The sequence below is a fragment of the Podarcis tiliguerta genome (assembly GCF_965153285.1).
Source record: "Podarcis tiliguerta genome assembly, chromosome: 8".
NCBI classification, from domain to species: domain Eukaryota; kingdom Metazoa; phylum Chordata; class Lepidosauria; order Squamata; family Lacertidae; genus Podarcis; species Podarcis tiliguerta.
The window spans coordinates 59,572,300-59,589,759 of NC_139541.1; the positions used below are offsets into that span (position 1 = coordinate 59,572,300).

The 17,460-nt window shown below is 41.9% G+C and overlaps 1 protein-coding gene across 1 annotated transcript in view; it reads left to right on the forward strand.

Annotated features, from left to right (window-relative positions):
* The first annotated feature begins 11 nt into the window (after positions 1-11).
* Positions 12-17,460, forward strand: part of KIAA0319L (KIAA0319 like) — a 55,825-nt gene continuing 38,376 nt past the window's right edge. Inside the window, exons 1-3 of the mRNA XM_083453285.1 lie at positions 12-492; positions 5,908-6,076; positions 16,295-16,989. Of these exons, the coding sequence (XP_083309411.1) occupies positions 5,935-6,076; positions 16,295-16,989 (837 nt within the window). The 5' untranslated portion in view covers positions 12-492; positions 5,908-5,934. The remainder of the gene's footprint in view (positions 493-5,907; positions 6,077-16,294; positions 16,990-17,460) is intronic.

The window sequence follows — 17,460 nt, forward strand, 5'->3', positions numbered from 1 at the left end:
GCGTACCTTTTTGTATTTCCGGATGAGAGAGAGAGAGAGAGAGAGAGAGAGAGAGAGAGAGAGAGAGAGAGAGAGAGATGGGGGCGGGGCTAAGCAGAGTCGAGTGAGGTGCCGCTGCTGCTGCTGCTCTAGGAATGTCGCGCTGACGTGTAAGCGTCTGTAGGCGCGTGCTGAATAGCCTCCGACACTGAGGTGTGTTGTGGTGTTTTTTTTTTTGACGGGGGGCGGCTGCTGGTGAGGGAGCCTGAGGCCTACGTGGTTACCATGGTGAACGCGAGGCCTGCCGCCCAGACCTCCACCCTGAGGGGGGATGCTGACAGGGTGACGCCCCCTCCCCTCACCTGAGCCTGTCAAGCCTACGACGACCTCCTCCGCTGCCCCCTCAACCCCACAGCCTCCCCTCCATTCCCAGTCGCGGGGTCTGCGGACCCTTCGCCACCCTCAGCGGGCAACTGAAGAGGACTCTCTCTCCGCGTCCGCCATGCACCTCTGGTAAGTGCCGCTCTTACTGCGTTTCCTGAAAGTAGGGCGCGGGTGGAGAACGGCGGAGACCGAGGTGGGGCCTCCCGCCTTGTCCGGCCTTTCCTGTGACAGGCATGGTCAGCGCGGAGGGAAGGGGTCTTGCCTGCCTGGACGGCGCCGAGTGCGCTGCAGTGGGGGGTGGAAGCGACGCGAGGGAGATCCTGTAACTAGATGACGCTGGAGGCTTTTGGAGCAGCTGGGCTCCACTCAAGAGTGGCGGTTTCCGTCCTGAACAGCGAAATCAAACTTTTGTTGGGACTGTAGGAAGTGCAGCTTCGGTTTAAATCCTTTAAGCAGAGAGAGAGAGAGGACCTGCAGCCTTACCTATAGAAAGCAGGCACTCTTGAATTATAGCCTCTTCCTGCAAATAGAGATAAAAGTGGCACGGCGAGGGATTTGTGGCCTGAAGCTGGACAAAATAGTAACAATGCTCCAAGTGGACGAAACAATGCTGTAACAATAAGTGGACGAAACAAAGTTGGAAACCGTAGCTTATTTTTGTAGCAAGCCTTTGTGGGTGTGCCAGTGAGTGTGGCAACTTAGTTTTAAGGACCCTCTCCTGGCCCAAACCCTCAGTTAACCCCAGGATGAGCAGCTTGAAGTTAAAAGGACTTGATTCTAGGCTTGGGCAAGGATTTGGTTTGTTGGTCCTCTCCGTACAAAAGTATCAAATTGTCCTCCTGTTTGCATTAGGTATTATCTTCCTGCTGAGTTCTCTGGCAGGGTGTGTGTTTTAAACAAATTCTGTAATCTTTTGTTCTTGTATTTTAAAAACTTCCATGATTCTCCAGAGGAGGAGGAAATCAACCTGATTTATTTTTTGTGAGCCTGCTCATGCCCCATAAAATTTTTGAGGGGTAGAGATTAGTAACCCTATGGGTATCAGTGGGATGCAATTTATTTATGTATGTCTTGAGGATGCACGCTCTTCATGCTAGTTTGGAAGCTTTAGTGTATATAAATGCTAAGGAATCTTTCAGTACTAATTTTGTACCAGTTAATTCTACTTTGAATCTCTTTTCTCTTAGCCCAGTAGTTCCTATACTGTTTACTGGGATTGGTGTGAACCTAAAGTAGCCACCCAGAAAGGAGATTGTCCATTATATCTCTGCATTTTACTGGTGCTTTGATTTTGCCTCCTTCCAATCAGCTTCAGTTGGAGACAGGTATTTCTTCATGTTGAGAAAGGATGGGATCATTTCTCATGTAAACACATATCAAAATTACCCACCAAAGCTGTCTGATGTGTGACTGTATGGGTTCTTACTCTGGTCTTGCCATTTTCCCATCTGGAGGCTCATGCATAACTGTGACTTGCACAGACACATAGGAGATGGACGTCTAAAGGACGGTAATTTTCATTCTAACTGTGAAAGTAGAAATTTTGAGATAAAAATGTGGCTCCAGTTTTAATTCTGAGAAAAAGTCAACCTCAGGTAGGAAAAATTTGGAAAATACTGTCTTAGCCTTTAAATAAAAAAAATAAATAGTTAGTTAGGAAGAATTGAGGAACCTAGTTGGCCACAGAAATCTTGTTTTGGTTTTGAAAACACCTCGTGAATTCAATTGTTTCTTCTAATTCTGTTAAGTACTGTATCTTATCTTTTGCAGCTCTAGTTAATCTGCTTGATCAAGAGCATTGTTGCAAAATAGAATATTTAACTATACAAAGTAGCAAATATATCCAGATTGAGTCAAGTGATCTACAGTGTGTCTAGTAGACTTTTAGACATTGAGTGAAAGTTTTAAAAGCATGCATATAGTGGGAAGAACAGCTTTTAATACATGCACTTAAGTTGAATGGTTGGAATCTTATTTGTGTTGGAGAATGGAGAATGAAAGTACCTTAAAAAGTATAAAGAAAGTATTATATTCTACTGAATATGAGTAAGTTGTAAATGCATTAGATTTTGAAAGCTCACTGAGAAGAAATACCTTGTTAATAAGCTGTTTGAAATGCCATTCAGTAAGTGCATTTAATAGCCTCTTTGATTTAGCACTGAGTATAGTGGTTTGTGTCAAGGAACCCTTTTGGAGCACATAGTGATATAGAACTGGCTGTCCTTAATTTGCACTTTTTAGGAGCAGCTAATTAATGTGTGTGTCATTTGTGAATCAGATGGAGGCAAAGCTGTAGCTACTAGGATCCATCTCGTGTAATCTTGGAGCCAAACTATACAATGTGTTAAATGTGTGAAAGCATTTAATGTACGGTACTTGTTTCTTTCCCCCTTTTTTATGCATCGCTGTTAGGGCTTACATGACAAGCTACAACTGTCAAAATTCTCTCTTCTACACAACTATTAAAGTTGGAGGAGCCCTGTCCACTTTTTCATCTTGCCACTCCAGTCATGGTCCCAATGAACTTAAGCTGCTATTTGCTCCAGAAGTGAAGCTGCTTTGGTGTCAATGTCAGCTTTCCTTTGGGGGCAACTTTAATTGAGAAAACAGTGCAGAGTGAAAGGGCTAAATTCATGAAGGCATTTAGCATACAGTATTGTCTCATTTGGCACTTTGAAGTGCCAACAGGAAAATGTTTCTTTGGGTTCTTTTTGCAGTTTTATTCCTCTTTGGCACATTTTTTACCATCACATTATACCGTTTTCTCCATTGTATTGAGAACCAGACACTGAAATAAAATAAACCTAGCTGTATGACTTAGTTAGTCATAGCACAAGCTGGTGTTTAAACTTTCATTCAATGCTCAAAGTTTCTTGGACATTTGTTCACAGTTCATAATTGTTATTGCCTACTTCATCCAATTTTTTTTGTAAGAACTCCTTATTATAGCAGTTGAATAACCTGCTTCACAGCTTCTTGATCAGAAAGCTATTCATTGTTCTGTGGAAATGGACTTTCAGGCCTGTAGCTGACAGAATTGAACTTTGAGCTGACTCCTCAAATGGTGTTGTTAAAGACTTGCACAACAGCAGGAATTTAATTTAATTTGTCATCCTGCATAGGTGTTCAGAGCAAAACATGAGATTAGATGCTACTCATAGGCTGATCTCAGCATCAGCCCAGTGCTACAGAGTGACTGGGCAGATGGCTGACACAATTTAATTGGTGCTAGCCATGCTGGTCCTGCCCACCTAACAGTTCGAAAGCACGCAGTACAAGTAGATAAATAGGTACCGCTCCGGCGGGAAGGTCAATGGCATTTCCGTGTGCTGCTCTGGTTCGCCAGAAGCGGCTTAGTCATGTTGACCACATGACCCGGAAGCTGTCTGCGGACAAACGCCGGCTCCCTTGGCCTATAGACCAAGATGAGTGCACAACCCCAGAGTCGTCCACGACTGGACCTTAATGGTCAGGGGTACCTTTACCTTTACCTTAGCCATGCTGGATGTAGTGTAAGTCAGACTGTCATGCTTCTTCCAGAGTTGCTGGCCCCCAATATAACCTGGAAATATGCCCTTAGAATCCTCTGCAACATTATGAAGGGGTTTTTAAGTGTATCTTCTGTTTTTATACAGCATTGCAGAAGGTTGGGCTTTTGCATTGCTTCCTGCATGGCCAATTCCTTCCTTGTGCAATCTGAGGATATCCCTAAGATCCTCTTTGATGGAGTTATGTAACATATTTTAGGTCATATGGGAACACCTTTATCTCTCCCTTCCTATGATGATGCATGGTACTGAGGGAGTCCTGACCCCAGCAGTCACTTGAATCTGTTGCTCTGTAGAGTCTTCAGGGCCCACTAGGAGCACAGAAATGTATAGCTTGATATCTGCTGGCCTATTAGTGTTGGTACTGGTGGCATGGTCCAAATGATGAAGTGTCTTGGGATTGTAATTGCTCCTCCAGGTAATTTGCACAGCTTTTGTTCACATACTGGCTCCCTTGCTTCCCTTTTAGTTCCAGTTCTTGGATGCATCCTGGTGTGGTCTGTGCTAATTAGATTATAGATAAGTAGACGTTGCTATGAGGAATGGACATTGCTTTGGAGAATGGATAGATTCAGGTTACATGAAGAGGTTCTAGTTCCACTGCAGTTCAATTGACAATTGAACAGTTATCAAATTGAATGCTCCTGTCTGCGTGGTGACAATTGCCAGGCAAATAGGCTTACACCATAGAGGAGAGTATGTGCATGTCTGGGGGGTAGAACAACTCTCACTCTTTGTCATGGTCTGTCTACTTTCAGTTTGTTACCTGAAATTCAGAGCTCTGGCCTTTTCTTCACTAGGGGTTATGCAAACTCTCTAGAGACATGAAAAACATAGCCACTTGAGACTTTTGTGGGCTTTGTTCTGTTCATGTGTCTCAGAACCCTTGAGAAGACACAATAAGGAAGGCAAAAAAAACCTAACGTATTTGTTGAAGATGATTTTTACACTACACAGAGAATCAGTTCTATTCAAATTAAGTAAACCAGTCTAAAGTCACTGGGACTTAAAAGGCTGTGATCCTGTCCTCACTTATTTGGAAATAAATCCTGTTGAATTTTTGAGTAAAGAACTATAGACCTATGCTGTTAGTTACCTGGTCCTGTACACATTTACTTGGAATTAAATGTCAATGTGCTCAGTTGGACTTACTCCAAGTTTAAGTCCCCATAGGATTGCAGCTTTAAATTTATTCTCTATCTGAACATTTGTTTTCTTTCTCTTGGCAGAGCAAAACAGCTCAACAGCTTGTTACACCAATAACACTGGGCTATGTGTCTATCAGAGCAAAGCATGAGAAGCTTCTCATTGGCTGTTTGTGTGGGCTGTGCAGCTCCTGTTCCCCTTTTGTTTTCTTACTGGTGCCAGGCAGTGCAAATAAGCAATTGCTGATATTAGGTCCACCTGCTCAGCAGCTGGGCTGTATTTATTGGTATTTAACACATCCTAGGTAGAAGTGACTGCCACCTCTGCACTGGAGACTTTCAAACAGAGTGTCCAAAAGAGCCACCTGTTTAAAATTCATCAGCTCAGCACTGTTTGCTTGGAGTTTGGTTCATTTTGAATTGAATCCTGGAAGCTGCTACAAATGTGAGCTTGCTTCTGAGCTGTCTGTTCTAATGTGTGGAAGCAGCTGGCCAACAGTAGACAAGTGCCAAGAAGGCAGCTTTTTAGGTTTGTGTGGGCAACTGCTGTGGATAAATGAGGTTTGCTCTCATCTCATTGTGTTCAAAGGCTAACTGACTTTATAACTCACAAAATTTCTCCAGAAAATGGGCATATACTAAAAGTTGTGTCCTAAGGTAAAGTTGGGAGAATTTTGTGATAATTCAGTAACAAACTTTGAGGCTTAATGGTAAACTGTGGCAACTATTTGCTTCTGCTCTGTGTGCTTTATTTTACGTACCTGCATGAGAGATGTAATTGCTTTGCATAAAGTGGTCTCAATTCATCTTTCCTGAAGGTGAACTGTGTCTCTTGTGTATTTTATATTTAGAGAGTTCTGGGTCTTCCCGCAAAGGCCATGGAGAAAAGCTTGGAAGACAATTTCAGCACCAGCTCTCTGAACATATTGGGATACTTACTTAGAAAAGCTGCCAAGTGCCTGGGCCATCTCCATCTTCTCTACATGTGTGCCTGCCTCAATGCCGCCTGTTCATATGCAGGTAATAGTTCACAATTCTCTTTCTGATAATTTTTTTAAGATTGAGATGATTGGGGTTACCATCAGAGAAGCTGTAGCAGCAGGATTCCTGTACTGAGCAGGGACTAGACTAGAACATGGTGCTTGCGGGGTGTTGCTCAGTCCTATGGAGTCTCTAATGTGGGATTCCTGGGCTCAGTATTATCCCACATGCTTTTAAACATCAGCATTATTATTTCTTTTATGAATTGCTTCCTACGAAGCATCTCAAGGCAATTTCACAATAAAATAAAGATATGTAAAACAATTTCACATATAAAATACTTATAAGAATTATATATATAAAAAAACAGTTTCTGATACAGCCTGGCATACACCGACCAGTGACTGGCGCCATCCAGAGTTTTGATGTGTGTTGTCATCAGTATGCTGATGTCACACAACGTTTATATCTCAAGTGGGTGTGGTGGTGCATATGCTGGATCAGTGCCTATCCTTTGTAATGGACTGGATGAGAACCAACAAACTGAAGCTTAATCCAGATAAAACGCAGGCACTATTGGTACTATTATTTGGACAGATGGAATGCATCCTGTTCTAGATGGAGTCACACTTCCCTTGAGGAGCTGGTTCACAGCCTGAGGTACTCTTGGATCCAGCATTGTTACTGTTGTCACAACTAGTAACAGTGACAAGTGCTGATTTTGATCTTGCACTGCTCGAGACCTCTATACTTAAAGGACCATCTCTCCCCATATGAACCCTGAGATGAAGCCCTTCTTTGTGTGCTTTCCTCCAAGGGAGGTCCAGAGAATGGTGATGAGAGAATGGGCCTGTTCTGTAATAGCTGCCCACTTGTGGAATTCTCCTACCAGGGAGGCAACCTGGTACCAAATTTGTCTAATTTCAGTGGCAATCAAATCTATTTTCATTTTCCTGTGCATTTGGACAGCAGCAACAATTGGCTACACTTTTAATTATGTTTATTACTACATTTTGTATTTTGCTCTAAATTACGTTGGGACTTTTATTTGTGAGAAGCAATTCATAGATGTAATAAACTAAACTAAAATGACTAAGAACATTTGAAACAGAGGAAAGTGGAGTGGAGTGGTTTGTTAAGGCCTCTCAAATAGTAACTTATTTCACAGATTTCTTCTATCTTAATTCCCCCCTGCCCCCTGCCGCTTGAAAAGTTCTTAAAAATAAGCCTTCCAGCTGGCAAACTTGTAACATTTACTCTTTTTTCAGAGAATAGAGGGATCACTTATACTGACTCAGTTGCATTTGATCTCAGTGGGTTAGTACTATAGTTAGCAAAATCTCTGCCTTCTGGACAGGGCTGCTGCTGTAATCTCCATAATTATCCTCTGACGTTCGGCAATTGGGAAATTTGATTAAGCTGATGTGCAGTAAGTGAACCATTAATCTCCAGCTTGTCACACAAAGTTGATTTAAAATTCATGGTTTATTATCTTTTTGGTTCTAGAGAGTAAGTAGTAATCATTACAAGTTAGAATGGATCTGCTTCTTTTTTCTTCTTTTGAGATTAGTTTCCTGTTTCCTGAGCCTACTGGAGTCGTGTTTCAAAAACCACTGGCTTTTTTTGTCTTTTTAACCATAGCTATGATAATTTGTGTGGGTGGGTGGGGGCACTTTGAGGCTTCTATGGTGGAAGGTATTGTGGCCTTGTTTGAATGTAATTCTGTACAAACCTACATTTTGCCATTGAAATGCCTACTTCAGTGCATTCTGTTCCCACTTTTATACACACAACAAAATGAGTCCCGAAGGTTTAGTAGTAGGATGATTTTGGACATTTTTAAAATAACTTACGGAATTGCTTTATTGGAATTTAGAATTATTGTTCCAGCATACTAAACTGTCACAGTCTGTCTCTTCTTAACTCCCACCTTCATAATGAATATTCACATACTGAAGAATGAAATTCTTCTTTGTTCCATACAGCTTTCTATTCAGTAGAAAGTGGATATTGTCTAGCTGTTACAATGCTATTTTTAAAAAGCCACCATTGTTTTCAAACAACAATGTAATTGCAAATTGTTGCAGTGAAATTTTCTTTCTTTCTTTCTTTCTTTCTTTCTTTCTTTCTTTCTTTCTCTTTCTTTCTTTCTTTCTTTCTGTCTGTTACCCTGTCAGAGTTAGTTACAATCTCTTGAGAGAGAAAGATTCATGAATGTGGCAAAAGTGCATTTTCTTAATTGATTGATTTTATTCTAAACTGGAGGCAACATAAGGCTAATATAGCGTGCTGCGGTAAATCTGAAGTCAGCAACTGGTTCACTTCTGAGAGCTACATTGGAACATCAAAGATCTGTAACTGACTTCATTATTTTAAGCCTGTAATAAACATAAGGTCAATAGTGTAGGCTACAATCTGTGTTGTTGTTGTTTAGTCGTTTAGTCATGTCCGACTCTTCGTGACCCCATGGACCACAGCACGCCCGGCACTCCTGTCTTCCACTGCCTCCCACAGTTTGGTCAGACTCATGTTGGTAGCTTCGAGAACACTGTCCAACCATCTCATCCTCTGTCATCCCCTTCTCCTTGTGCCCTCCATCTTTCCCAACATCAGGGTCTTTTCCAGGGAGTCTTCTCGTCTCATGAGGTGGCCAAAGTATTGGAGCCTCAGCTTCAGGATCTGTCCTTCCAGTGAGCACTCAGGGCTGATTTCCTTAAGGATAGGTTTGATCTTCTTGCAGTCTGTGTTATTACATGTAATAAAAATAATGCTTAAACAGCATTTTTATGTGCTCAAAGTACTGCTTATGGTCATATTTACAACAACCTGATAAGGTTAGCCTAGTATTGTATTACTCTAATCCAGGCTTCCTCAACTCGGCCCTCCAAATGTTTTTGGCCTACAACTCCCATGATCCCTAGCTAGCAGGACTAGTGGTCAGGGATGATGGGAATTGTAGTCTCAAAACATCTGGAGGGCCGCATTTGAGGAAGCCTGCTCTAAACTTACTAATGAGAGGACAACGAGAGAGTTTAAAATGAAGACATCTCAGCCCATGTTCATAGCTATTATGCTGATAAAAACCTATGGTCAATTCACAGTATCTTGGAATTGCTTTCATTGTACGCTGACATTATTTCAGAAATTTTAGAAACCAGCTGGGGCATTTTTGGGCTGGAAGAAGCTCCCATTATCCTTTGTGGTATCTCGTCTTCCTGTTCTGAATTGGGACAGCAGTAGGGGGCAAAGAGTTAAAGCCATACACCAGAGCCTCAATCTGGATCCCCACTCCACAACTGCTGTTTGTGAAAGTAAAAATCTTGCATTAGTGCTGCTCCATCATAAGCATCCAAGCAACTTTGACATTTCTTTGTGTAAAGAAGGCCTGTTTGATGACACTGATATGGGTCCTTAGCAGAGCACGCTTTCCCCCTACTCAGTTGCTGTTTAAGCAGTTCAGCTAGCTGTCATGCGGTCACAGTGCTTGTACAAGAAAACTGCCTGAGCCACTTGTAAGGGTTACGAAACCTTTAATGAGTGTGTGTATTTGGATAAGAAAATAAATACTTTGCAGCTCTTGAGCTGGTGAATTGTTTGCTCTGCTGTTTTAATAGCAGTCATCAGGTTTCTCTGGAAGGACCCACCCTGCAAACTTTTGAGGAAGTAACTGGGGCATGTCATGTAATTGGTTGATTCTACAGTATTTGTGTTCTACCTTTTTCAAAGCAGTGGTTGTTTCTCTCAGAGCCTAGCATACCCTCTCCATGTTAAAGAAAATTCTTCCTGTTGACTCACAGTGTTGAGAATTCTCAAGGCTTTCCACAAAAAGGCAGGAAAAGTTAGATAGAAAATTATCTCTACCCCGAGAAATACAAATCCCCCTTCCTCTTGTGGTGAAATGACTCCTGGCTGCCTTTCCCCATCTTTTGTTTATCTCCCTTACTCCCTTTGTGCTTATTTTCCTTGGGAATTGAGAGAGGAAGAAGCTGGGTAAATTAGCTATTAAGACAAGTGTCCACATGTTAGGCATTCCCAGTTCAAGCTCCAGAGTTCCTTACACTTGGGATGCTATCTTTGTTTTAAAAATTTAAATGGCAACCTCAAGGGGTAGAAAGGGAACCAGATTAGGATCAGAAGCATGATATGTGGTGACAGTAGCTAATCCTTCATTCCTCCTTCACTATGGTACCAGTGACATCTCCCTCAAAGCTTCAGTTCATGTCTGGAGGAATACCTCTGTTAGCCCCAATGGAGACCTCTTCTAGGGACTTTAGCAGCTTCAGGGAAGCAATTTTCATTAGGGACTGGCATAGGACAGAAGGTTTCACAACCCACCCACCTCTTGGTAGCATGGGTATGGATATTGGAAAATTGCAGTGGAAGTGAAAATAACGAATGTTTGTTAATTTATCTCATGTTCAGAATAGAAATGAGTTTGGCAAATATTATCAGTATTCACTGTTGTTTCCAGTCCGCAAACAATACATGATTGGTGACATTTTGCCCCCTCTCATTTGCATTGTGTTTCCTTTGCTTTGAACTGATTGGCCTTTGCATTGAATTGAATTGTATGGAAAAGCATAATAACGTAATTTCGTAAAATTCAGTCACATCAGTCAGCGAGACGAATAACGTTTTTGTCGGAAGCTGAACTGCAGCAGAACAGAAATAGCGCAGCATGCAGAAAACATAGGTTAGAATAGAAATCAGTGCCTCACCCCTAGGCATGGCCTCAATCTCTCACCCCCAACATGGTTTCTATTTGATATGTAAATACCAGATACATGAAAGGCATTACATATCTTGTGTATGACCTAACTTGGTCCCTAGTTCTCTCTGAGACTGCTTCTTCCCCAGTGTCCCTTAAATCCTTCAGCTCTATAAAAAGCTTAATGATGCTACCCTTGCTGCAAGCATGTGCAAGGCAATTTCTGTTCCTTAATTATGTGGTTTCTTTCCCTTATATGTTTGCCAAAGCTTGGGCATTCTTAAGAAGCACAATGAGATGTCTGCTTTGGCTGACATTTGGTGACTAGGCAAAGCATTTAGAGGATTTATTTAATATATATGATAAGGTGGGAGACAAATGCAAATAAACAAAATGTAAGTACAGCTTGAATGTTTAATGGAAGGCAGCTGGCAAGAAAACATAATTAGGAATATTCAGCTTTGCCCATCTGTTTTCAGGATTCAAAGACTCTTCCCACCATTTCCTCCCTCCCATTCCATCTCAAAGCTGGCAGGAATACTGTGTCACCTATTTTAATTATGCTGCAGTGAATTTTTATGGTGCTTGACAGATTAATCAGCACACCAGACCAATACCAAACTCAGTAAGACTCTAAACTGTGCTTTGCTTCAAATTAAATTTAAAACACACACACACATGCTTGAGAACCTGTCTAAGAGATCTCCAGGGATCTGTTGAAATAAACCCAATAAAGTTGGCCGCCAGCCCCCTTGATCCTGTTTATTTTTTTTATTTATTTTTTGTCTTTTAGGTGAACTTTGAGGAAAACCTCAGTTGTTAAATCCACATTTTGTAAGACCAATCCAAACATAATTTTAATTTTTCTTTAAGGCTGCCAGTACTTCCAATTTGCTATGGAAAATGTATCACAGAAACATTTGCTTTATGGACCTCATGCCCTTGTTATTATGACACCTGTCCTTTCTCAGCCAGTGGTATTGGGTGCTCAGCCCCTTTGTTCCAAAATGAGGTCCAGCTGTGTGTTAAACATAGAATGATTTTTGGAATACAAGACTTTGCAATGCAGGATGTAATGAGGAACAAAATATTTAAAAACACCCATGCTTTTCACCCCAAACCTCATACTATTCTCAGGATCCATTCATGCCAATATACACAAAGATGCCAGACTGTTCAGTGACCAGTTGTGGTGTTAGTAGCAAGCATCTTAATTGCTGAGAACTCTTCTGATGGCAGATTTTCTTCTAGATCCAGTAATAATAATGTGTAATATTTTTGGAGCATATTAGTATATTCAGAATGCTTTACATTTAGTGGCCCATTTCACACGTATAAGCCATGTTTTAGTGCTACATGGGTGACCATTAGAACAACAACTGAAAAAAGGCAGAACATGCAGAAAAAACTTGAATCATCATCTGATTTTCCTGATGTGAGCAAAGAAAGGATAGCAATTCTTAGTTTGGAAGCATTTGATATTTTAAATAGGATGAAAGGCTGACCATTGAGACCATTGCTGGGCAAGAAAGCAGGTAGGAGATTGGAATGTCAGATAAAGGCTGCACAGTATTTGTAAGTAACTTGAACAAATATGAAATTTACAAAGTACCCACTGAAGAACCACAAACGTGACATCCAACTGGCTAGTAGATTTTTCCTGCATCTGAGTACAGACACTGTGGCTGTGCTATAGAAAGAAGAAATGAAATCCAGAGTTGATATACAGATATTGTAAATCTGCCATACAGTTTGATGAAGAATATTAGGATAGGAAAGAGCTACATCAGGAACATGCAAGGAAAAAGAAAGAGGTAAAATGAGAGTCAAAACATTTTAAAATAAGAGGAAGTGTATATGAAGGTAAAGGTACCCCTGCCCGTACGGGCCAGTCTTGACAGACTCTAGGGTTGTGCGCCCATCTCACTCAAGAGGCTGGGGGCCAGCGCTGTCCGGAGACACTTCCGGGTCACGTGGCCAGCATGACATCGCTGCTCTGGCGAGCCAGAGCTGCAGACGGAAGCGCCGTTTACCTTCCCACTAGTAAGCGGTCCCTATTTATCTACTTGCACCCGGGAGTGCTTTCGAACTGCTAGGTTGGCAGGCGCTGGGACCGAACAACAGGAGCGCACCCCACCCCGCTGTGGGGATTCGAACCACCAACCTTTCGATCGGCAAGCCCTAAGCACTGAGGCTTTTACCCACAGCGCCACCCGCGTCCCCTGTATATGAAAGCCCAACCCAATTTTGTGGCCATTGAACTCCTAGGGAAATATAAAACCATTAGGCTTTCAAACAAAAGCACAATAAGCACATCTCAGATTTAGAGGGAATTATCAGTGTGTATTTAGAAAGAAAAATATATAACATGAAAAGATCATGGGAGAAAAATAGTCGTCTTTGATATGCAATAATTAATTCCTTTACTGATGTGAAAACTTTATTGTGTTCTTTACCTTCTCCCTATTGTTGAGTTTAAACTTAATTCACTTAAGTGAATTGGTAACCTTTCGTTTAATGGTACAGTAGCAGCTAAGAACATAGCATGTGAATCAAGGAGTTGCTTTAAGGGTCAGGGCATTATGACCTGGTTATAAATTAATCTTGCAGAGGCCTATTTTCCCAGTCTAGTCATCTCACAGAAGCTAGCTGTCTATTTTAAAGTGTCCTTAATCCCTGGAACATTATATATAAGGCTATGATCAATGGAGTGAAAACAGGTGACAATTGTATTAAAATGAAATCCATTAGCATGGTACAGTGGTACCTCTGGTTACGTACTTCATTTGTTCCGGAGGTCCATTCTTAACCTGAAACTGTTCTTAACCTGAAGCACCACTTTAGCTAATGGGGCCTCCCGCTGCTGCCGCACCGCTGTCGCACGATTTCTGTTCTCATCCTGAAGCAAAGTTCTTAACCCGAGGTACTATTTCTGGGTTAGTGGAGTCCGTAACCTGAAGTGTATGTAACCCAAGGTACCACTGTAATAATAAGAAGCATTTCCGGACTACTTTTTTTTAATGAGATTGCACTAAGCACAAGAAATGTTTGGTACACCAGTTACAGAATTAATAAGATCAATCAACTTCACATGCATGTACAGTGGTACCTCGGGTTACAGACACTTCAGGTTACAGATGCTTCAGGTTACAGACTCCGCTAACGCAGAAATAGTACCTCAGGTTAAGAACTTTGCTTCAGGATGAGAACAGAAATTGTGCTGTGGCAGTGGGAGGCCCCATTAGCTAAAGTGGTGCCTCAGATTAAGAACAGTTTCAGGTTAAGAACGGACCTCCAGAACAAATTAAGTTCTTAACCCAAGGTACCACTGTACTGGCCTCCAGATATTATGCTTTGAGTTAGGATAGCTCAGATCTTCAAGAATACTTTGAAAAGGGCTTTGGCACTTTAAAAATTATTAATCCCCCCCTCATAAGAAACCTATTGCAACATCTTGAAAATGAGAGTGGGTGTGGGTATGGCTATTTAAAAGTTAGGATAGAATCTCAACCAATAATCTACTCCAGTGCCTTGGGAGTAAAGCACAGCTTATGTAGTTTCATAACTGCCCTTGGGTGGTGCTGTGCAGTTTTGGGCTCTTCAGGCCTGAACAGATGGTAGTGTTATGAGCACATCATTACCAGTGGTGTTAGATGTTTGCTCTGTTGTGTTTCCATTCAAAAACTCCTCTGTAAAAGTCAGTCATTAAAAAGCACTTTAGGCTAAAATTTGATAGGCAGGCACCTTGTAGTATTAGCCATTTTTTCCACCCATTGGGGAAATCTTGTAATCGTTTGAGCAGACTTTACTGTGGATGGTATTTGTATTGGAAATAGTCCTTTTCTGCTATATGTTCCCACAGGAGATCTTTGACCTTGGAGCTGTTAATACACAGGCACAGACTACAGGCCCCCAGCCATAGTCATTTGGTTTTCAAGGTAGCTGTGTTTCTTTGCCAGACTCTGCACCTACCAAGGGAAGGGGGTAAGGTCCTGGAATCCAGGCAAGGCTGGGTGCAGTGAGGCAGAGGCAAAGAAGAAGCAAGACAGATTTGTGGCAAGGAGCGGCAGAAGAGTTCTTTCATTGTCTGGAGCACAGGTGGGAACCTTACTCAGCCCAAGGACTTCATTCCCTCTTGGGCAACCTTCCAAAGGAGGCCACATGCCTGTATTGGCCGGGGCAAAAGTGGGCAGAGCAATGGATGTGACTCTTTCCTTTGTACAGTAGGCTACATTCTAGCCATGCAAAAGCCAGGGGTTTATATGCATGCACATAAACCCTTCTCCATTAAGGCCGGCAAGAGATGTTTCATTCAGGCAAAAGCACTCAAGGAGGGCATGGAGCAGGACCGGTAAAGTGTGGGTCATAGCCAGGGGAGAGTCACAAGGGCCACATTGACCCCTGGGCCCAACCTTCCTCATCCCTGGTCTGACCTGGACGAGGTAGGCATAGCAGATCTGTTCTCCTGATAACAGATTTCTTTGAGTGAAATTATTACTTTAACCAACATCCATTAGGGAAGTTGCAACAAACAACTTGTTTCCTAAGTTTCTTGTAACTTTTCATTGTTCTGCACTTCATACTTATACAAGGCAACTCTGGTTCAGAACTGTGTGCACTGATGACTGCATGCTGCTGTTTTATAGGGCAAGGGAGCCTTGTCAGATTATAACAATGTAGAAAGAGAGAATCTTACAAACAATTGTGTGTGAATGAGTTTGCCAGTACTCCTTTGCTTGTACTTCTGACCTAGCAAAAATGATCTTCTAGTCTTTGGCAACAAATGGTAATCGTTTGAAGATAGGACACTTCTCATTAAACAGATTAGTATTTAAGGCAGCTATTTAAAGCAGCCATTAGTATTTAAAGCAGTATTTAAAGTAGTTCCCATGATTCCTGTTTGTAGGGTGTTTAGTCTTCTATTCTTAGATCATAATCATCTAGCAATTTAATTTTGGGTGGGTGGGCAACTTCATGCTTGAATGAAAAATATTTCTGTACCCATTTCATTCCAGCTTCAGGCCTGGATATTGGGATGGAAACTGCATTGATCACCCTGAGCAGTGACCTGTTTGGGGAGAAGGACAGGAGGAGTGTGACTCTTTTAATTCTCCTTGACTGCACCATAGCTTTTGATACCATTGACCATGGTAGCCTTATAGAATATCACATGATTTTGGGAGTTAGAGATAGTGCATTGCTATGGTTCTTCTTTATTGAGGTCTGGCTCCAGAAACTATAATTGGGTTGCTACTGCTTGGCCCCATAGGAATTATTTTGTGGGATTCTGCAGGCTCCAGCCTTGTAACCCATTTTGTTTAATACCTTTTGAAGTTATTGGGAGCTGTCATTGGCGGATTTGGAGTGAAGTGCCATCAATATGCTGATGACACCCACCCCTGATAAGTTATGTTTATTACTAGAGAGTAGAAATGAAGTAGGGTTTTTTAAAACAACAACAACAACCCAGATATAATTATTTCCTGAATGACATCTATGCTGTTGGATTCTTATTTAAAATTGTTATCATTTTATTTCTCTTTGCTCAGATGCAAGCTGGACTAGAGGCACTTGTCTGCCAGGGAAGGCTCTGCAGGGAGGCCATTTGAGGTCACTGGATGGTGTTCACCTCCAGCTGCTGGAAGGATTTCACTCTGTCCAATCTTGTCAAGCTACTTGCTGTCAGAGCCCTACCTGTGATGCCTTTTGGCTCAAGGGAAAGATGTGCATCCAGGTGAACTGTATCAAGCCTCATTGGTGTCAGGCAATCTGGACCAACACCACTGACTCGATCTTGGTCTTTGTAAAGAGATCTGAGCATATGATAAATGCCCAACTGGCAGCAGAGAGGAGAGGTTATCTTCCTAAGTGGCTGGACTGGAGGGAAGGACATCAAAGTAAAACAAGGATGAGAAGGTCCTTCAAAGAGTTACTGGCTTACAGAGCACACTTGGCAGACATCAGGGGAAGCTCTCTTAAGAGGGACACAGGCTCCAACAACGGAGGTCCTGTAGCCCATCCTGCTCCATCTCAGCCCTTGGATAGTAAATCCACCCATAATGATCTGACGGAAGCTCCTTCTTCACATCAAGAAACAAACTTTCCCAGAAACCACATTGATCCAGAAAAAAACCTGCTGCCAAACAGTGAAGACTTGAGAACAACCAAATTCAAAAGCTCATCTCCCCCCAGCAGCAATAATGTGAACAGACCAAGTGACCTTGCTGGGAGTGGCCTCATGAGGGTAAGTGCAAGATAATATTGTTAATGTCAACACTAATCCAAATTCTGTTGTATAAATGCTTTATAATCCTTTTTTATTGCACAATAGCAGCAACATACTTGACATTGTTTGGAAATTCTAAGAAATAAAAAAAATCAAAACAGTTTTGAAAACGGTGGTTAGAATCAGTGCAGTTTTAAAAGGTTCAGTCCACTGCCTTGATGAGAAATGGTACCCAAAGGTTCACTCTTGCGTTTGTGGATTAATGAACTGATAGGTCTGACTTGCTTGATGAGGAACCTCAAGCCCAGAGACTGAATGCAGCCTTCCAGGCCTCTCTATACAGCCCTTGGGACTCTCCTTAAGTCACACTCCTCACTGGCTTTGCTCCATGCTCTTCTCAGACAATTTTGTCTGGCTGAAATATGTCCATGAATTGTGATGATGGAGAGATATGTCTGTCAAGTAAAAAAATGAAGTTGGAAGACGCCC